This window comes from Trachymyrmex septentrionalis, unplaced genomic scaffold (assembly GCF_001594115.1).
Source record: "Trachymyrmex septentrionalis isolate Tsep2-gDNA-1 unplaced genomic scaffold, Tsep1.0 scaffold73, whole genome shotgun sequence".
NCBI lineage: Eukaryota > Metazoa > Arthropoda > Insecta > Hymenoptera > Formicidae > Trachymyrmex > Trachymyrmex septentrionalis.
The window spans coordinates 1,005,649-1,011,648 of NW_017305916.1; the positions used below are offsets into that span (position 1 = coordinate 1,005,649).

Sequence of the window (6,000 nt, forward strand, 5' to 3'; positions counted from 1 at the left end):
TAGTGAAAGCAAAGGAACTACTTCTTGCGTCTTATCTTCCTCAGTTGACGTCAAACGCATAAATATTACCATATGATGAACTTCAATAACGCTTCTAATTAAAAACTGCATAATTTAAACAGCAGTTGAATGGTTATTACGCCAAAACAATCATTTCAATGAGCATAGTTAAATAATAAAATATTTCCGTTTGTCACATACATGTTATTTCATTGAACAAGAAATTCACGTAAAAGAAAATGTCTGACTGCGACGAATGTATTTAAATATCTATAAAGTCTATATCCCTGTGCGTTTTGTTTACGCCATCGAACCAATATATACAAATAATATAATTTAGATAAGAAACATACTATACATATTTTAAATAAAACTATAAGATAAAGAACTCCCTATTTTTAATTTTTTTGTAGTATAAACTCGATGAAAAATTAATATCTATAAATTTTTTTCAAATAAATATTTTATTCAAGACACAAAGAATACAAAAATGTTATGTTTAAATCACTGTTTTCTTAAACTAAATACTCACTGTTCCGATATTTTTTTTAACTTATTAAATTATGAATTATTAATCATCTCTGTAATTAGTACGAAAAATACGTGAAAATTTACTGATAAGTAAATGACGGAAACAGAACAGTATGGTGGTCGTAATTAACGTACGTTAGTTCTACGAGATAAGTAGCGAACAAGAGAACAAAATTTACCGACATTCTTGGCATCTTTTCTTTTCGTGATAAAGCATACATACTTAGAGTTTTACAAGAGAGACAATCTCATCTTGTAAGCAGACATCTCTGATAAGACAATGTCTGCATAAATAAACGTAGCGCAAGTAAAATTTTAAGTAGAAAAACTTATTATAAAATGATACTGAGAGGTTTCTTGTTACATTATTCGCGCATATTATTTTATTAATTAATACCGAGATTATTACTAAATAGATACATAAAGCTGTATGTAGTTCAACGCGAGATTAAATAAATGCTGATCAAGTATAAAGAGAAAGATTTTACAAATATTTTAATTCATATCTAAATAAATGGAAAGTCGATGTTAAAAAATACATGAAGCCAATTAATTACATATTTTAAATATTAATCGAGCAAAATAGATTAAAATATATAATAGATTAGAAAATATTAATATTTATTAATTGTTGGTTGAAATATAAATATTAATAATTAAGAAATTATTAATTAATGTTTATAATTATTAATATTAATATTAATATAATTAAATTACATCACAAAATATTGAAAACATTGCAAAAAAAAACTATTTGGAAATATTTGGAAGATTATATAGAATTGAATTTATGTTTCTTAATTATATAGTCAAATGTGATCCTATGTTCGTGACGATGGACTTCTATAGTTTGTTCGACCTCCACAATCTCGACACAGGAATCGAATGTGAACAATGAATCCCCCTCTGATTCTCAATATTTCATTGTGAGACACCCGGTATATGCCACATGTCTCGGTATCGTATACATCTTCTGAGGAATCTAGCCCAAATATCGACCGCTGTATAAAGTCCATACTTATACAACGTGATATGTAATGTAATTCGACGTACTATATATGTATTGGAAGACTTGATCACTGTGATTCCTTTCGAATTTAACACGGGCAGAAACTTGATTTACCTAATCGATATATAATCGTTTTATCTACACGCTACAGACGGAATTCTGCAGAAATGCTTATCGATTACCGTGAATAAAGCATATCGCTTTAATGTACTGTACTTTAATACCTAATCTAGTAGTTAACAACCAAGTTTTAGTAATCAAAACAATGGGCAATCAATAGATTGGAATTAATCAAGTTGACGAATTATTATACTCAAATTACAATAGCCTTGCACTTTTTGTCGTCAATTTAAATAACAACACTTTGAAATATATATGTAATATTAAAATATATCAGAATTGAGGGATCTCTAGAAAGTAGGAAATTCTATAAAATATCATCGAATTATCGAATAGTTACGTTTGTTGCGGCAACCGTCTATCAGCGAACGCGATACCGTGTGTCACTGTCACTATACTACAGAAGTGTTGAGAGTACTCGGAAAATGGCACTCGCAACAAAATGTCATTTTAGATGCAGCATTATCGTGTACGATATGCTATATGTATGTAAAACTGCGCGGGTACGAACTAGTGAAACGCAAGCCGCCACGACCGTAGCAGAGGTTGGATTCGGGGTGTGCCTTACACACCTATGTGGATTACACCCTTCCATCATCAATACTTGTTACAATTTATCACTAAAAACGAATGAGAAATTTTATATATAAAACAATCCAAAAGATGGAAGCTCAATAAGCGCAAAATCCATTCAAAATTTAATAAATAAAAATACGAATTAGTACATATATATATATATGTGGCGTAATTCGTATTTTTATTTATCTATTAGACAGTATATAATATATACAGCACAAAGAAAATAACGACCTGAAATATACGTGTGTACATATCGATAATTCTATGATATGATAGTCGTGCGATTGAAAAACTCAAACACGATTTGCTTATTCAAAATTCATATCATTAATAGCACTATTATACCTGGTACAATTAGATTTTAAAATTTCCCCTTGATATTCAAAGACTTTTCAGAGACCCAAACTGGTCAACAAAAAGTAGAGAATATATTGATAAGGTCATGGGATTATAATTATACATGTTAATATTAAAATAAGAATTTGTAAAAAGTAAGCTAAGTTGAATAAAAATGGAGTCGATCAGATTGCCTCCTGAAAGCTCACCTATTTCTATTCATACATTGTTATTTCGGGCTCAGACTTTTTGTACCCGATCCTGCACGAACAAGCCAGCACCCATAATTTCACGCTCATTACGTGGCGTAGAAAGATCGTGATCCTAGCCGAGAATGTTTTCAATATATATTCGCAGTAACTTTCAAGAGAGAGGTGCCTATGCAAATTCAAAGAGTTTTTCAATTCGCGATCATGTTACTCGCTAGAATTTACCCGCCAAACACAATTATTGAAGAAATCACGCGATTAGTAATTTTATATTACATTTTTTATTCGCTTACAAAGCTATTCCAAGAGCATCGATCAAAGTTAACTAGAGTTCACTTTGATCTCGTTTTCATTTTGTTTCTGATAAGCGACAAATTGAAATAATTTATATAACTAAATTCCTATAAAGTCCATTCGATTAAAATTACTTATAAATTTGTGTGAATATATCCAATATCGCTTCCCTATGTTTATTAATACATCGCATTAATTTTATTATATTTGATATTAACAAAATATCTCATTGACTTTAATTTTCATCCCTCCCTAAAATAACAAAGAGCTAATCAGTTAGAATTAATTTTGCAAATTAAGTGCTGCTTATACAGCATGTATACATTCAAAAAATATTTTATTATGTAAGTTTACGTAATTAAATATTGATTGGTACACACATTCCGAATATAAAAGCGTATCCCGATTCTCTGCATATTTCATACGCTATTGTTATTTATATCCAGAAATACTGATCAGAATAAGCCGTTTCGAGATCAAGTGGATTTTTCTCGAATACGTGCGTCACCACTTGAGATAAAATGGAATATCGGAGAGATGCTTCGTTAATATTACGTATATAATAGAATTTCACCTGTCTACATTTGCACATCTGCGGCCGCGACGTCTAGTTACGTAGCCAATTCGTTAGTCCGAGGACTAGCGACAACTTAATGAGCAAAGTATCAAGTTTCGATACGACACTGAGAGCGTATCTATTCTATATTTTCAAAGCGAATTCGATATCGTGTCGGTGCTAAAGACGTTTTCTATATTAAAAGTCGATACGTCTCGACGTCCGACCGCAAATAAATTAAATTTAAAAAGACTCGAGGAGGACGGTAAAGCAATTGGGTTTCCCGACGCAAACCCGTGAATTCGCGTCTAACATCTTGCATATCTTTCCATATGGTAACAGCGCAGTAGTGTTCCTTCATTGTCAATAATGACGCAGGTCCCGAAGGACACGAGCTTGGAAGCTCATTTTAGGATCCGACGTCGGTTTAAACTTTAACTCTCGTCCCTTTCTACAGCTAAAGTTAAATGAAGACATGGGACCAGTTAACCCTTAAGATATTCCTATTTCTATCCGTTGATATAGACCGGTATTCATAATCCTTTCTTATTTCAAGACTGTCTTAAATAATATCTTAAGATGATAATACGGCCTTCTCATTGGTTCTCGTGGCGTCTTAATTTAATGCTTAAGGCAGTCTTAAATTATAAAAATCGACTATGAATATCAGCCGTACCGATGCTTTAAATGTACTATTTTGGGTACAAAATATTTTCATAAAAAGGGGCTCCAATGCCCAAAATCTTTTCTATGATTATTGTGCCAACTAAACATTTGCTTATAGTAAATATTTATTCAATAAAAAATAATAGGTAAATCAAATTAACGGTTCTCATACTAAATAAATATCTCCTTATATTTAGCAAATATTTAGTTGGTATTACTCAAACAAATGATTTATTAAAATTTAGTCTATTTTTTTCAGTACAATGAAGAAGCATTAAACTTTTATAGAATGTATTAAGAAGAACGCAGAAGGAAATCAGGTGTTTCTATAAAGTGTTAGACCCACCTACAAAGTGCTTCTAAATTTTTAAGAGATCGGCAGATTAATAGATAGTTGAACTACTTAATTTTAAGTACTGTGAATATCTGAACTATTTCAATGTAAATATTGATCGACGTCGCTGATACCGATCAGACCGATGAAAAGGAGATTAAATATATCCGTCTATATTCAGACGAAATCCCGAATTAATTTAAATCACATCGCATCGCGTCGCGAAAATTGTTTCTTTTCGCAAAGAGCTCGCCTTTCGTGGAGCGCAAAGAGCGCAAAGAGAATAAAGAAAAAAAGCTCGCTCACATTTTGCCTTGATCCGCCATCCCCGATTACGCGTATCCGCTGTGTTGGTCGCCCTCTCGAGCCCTCTCGGCGGTGGTGTCGCGGTTTCTCCTCCCCTTCCTCCTCTTTCTCTTCCTCCTGCTCCGACGGAGCTCCGGCACCTTTCGGTGGACAACTTTGACGACGAAGTTTTCCCGGACAGCGGCGACGATGGTGAATGTCGAGGAAGGCGAGGATCCCGTCCCCGGGGATGCGGTGAAGATCCACGACGGGGCCACACGGGAAAATCGCGACGCGATCACATAAAAGCCAGCCGGTTGCGTATACACGCACACGACGTAGCGACGTAGCGCCGCGCGACGAATACCGCGGGGGAAACGGGCGGGATAGGGGGTGGGAGGGGGTAGGAGGAGGGATGGGGAAGGGAAGAACGGGGCGGCGAAAAGTGACAGGAACGCGCCGCGTGCGGGCGGAGTTTTTCACGACTCTGACAGCTCGATGAGTCTCTCTCGATGATGCGTGCGACCCGCACGATCGAGGATTCGACAGCGCGGGAACAACGAATCGACAACGGCACAACCGCGTCGCACAATTCGGCAGGAACCGTGGACGCGTTTACGGTATACGCAACCGGTTAAAACGCGATTACAGGACGCCTGTCTGGCGACCGTTCGCGACTCGCGCGGCGCGGCACGAACCGTCATCGATTGTTGACGGGCGGCGCGCCTGCAATGCTGTCGACATCTGCCGGCCACGGCAGGAACGAGCGACGGAGGCGTCGGTAAAACAATATTTCGAAAAATTGTAATGCGATCAGAGAGAAATCTGAGAGAGGACATGACGGCCTAAAACTTGTAAAATACTGTTGCGCACTACTGCTCCCTGACAAAGTGGATGTAAACTAAACCTTACTATGTAACTACTGTATATAGCAAGTTCCACTTTTCTGAGGGTATATACATCCACTTTTCAAGGTTGCAGATGATATAAACTTATATTTAGTTCATACAATCATATTACATTCACAAACTGTGGATCAGAAATCTTACATGCGCGTGATTTTACTTATGCACCAATGTAG

The 6,000-nt window shown here is 35.5% G+C and overlaps 1 protein-coding gene across 1 annotated transcript in view; it reads right to left on the minus strand.

The window, feature by feature from the left end:
* Nucleotides 1-5,210, minus strand: part of LOC108753883 (TLD domain-containing protein 2) — a 150,749-nt gene extending 145,539 nt beyond the window's left edge. Inside the window, exon 1 of the mRNA XM_018495834.1 lies at nt 4,941-5,210. Within this exon, the coding sequence (XP_018351336.1) occupies nt 4,941-4,960 (20 nt within the window). The 5' untranslated portion in view covers nt 4,961-5,210. The remainder of the gene's footprint in view (nt 1-4,940) is intronic.
* Between the last annotated feature and the right edge of the window lie 790 nt (nt 5,211-6,000).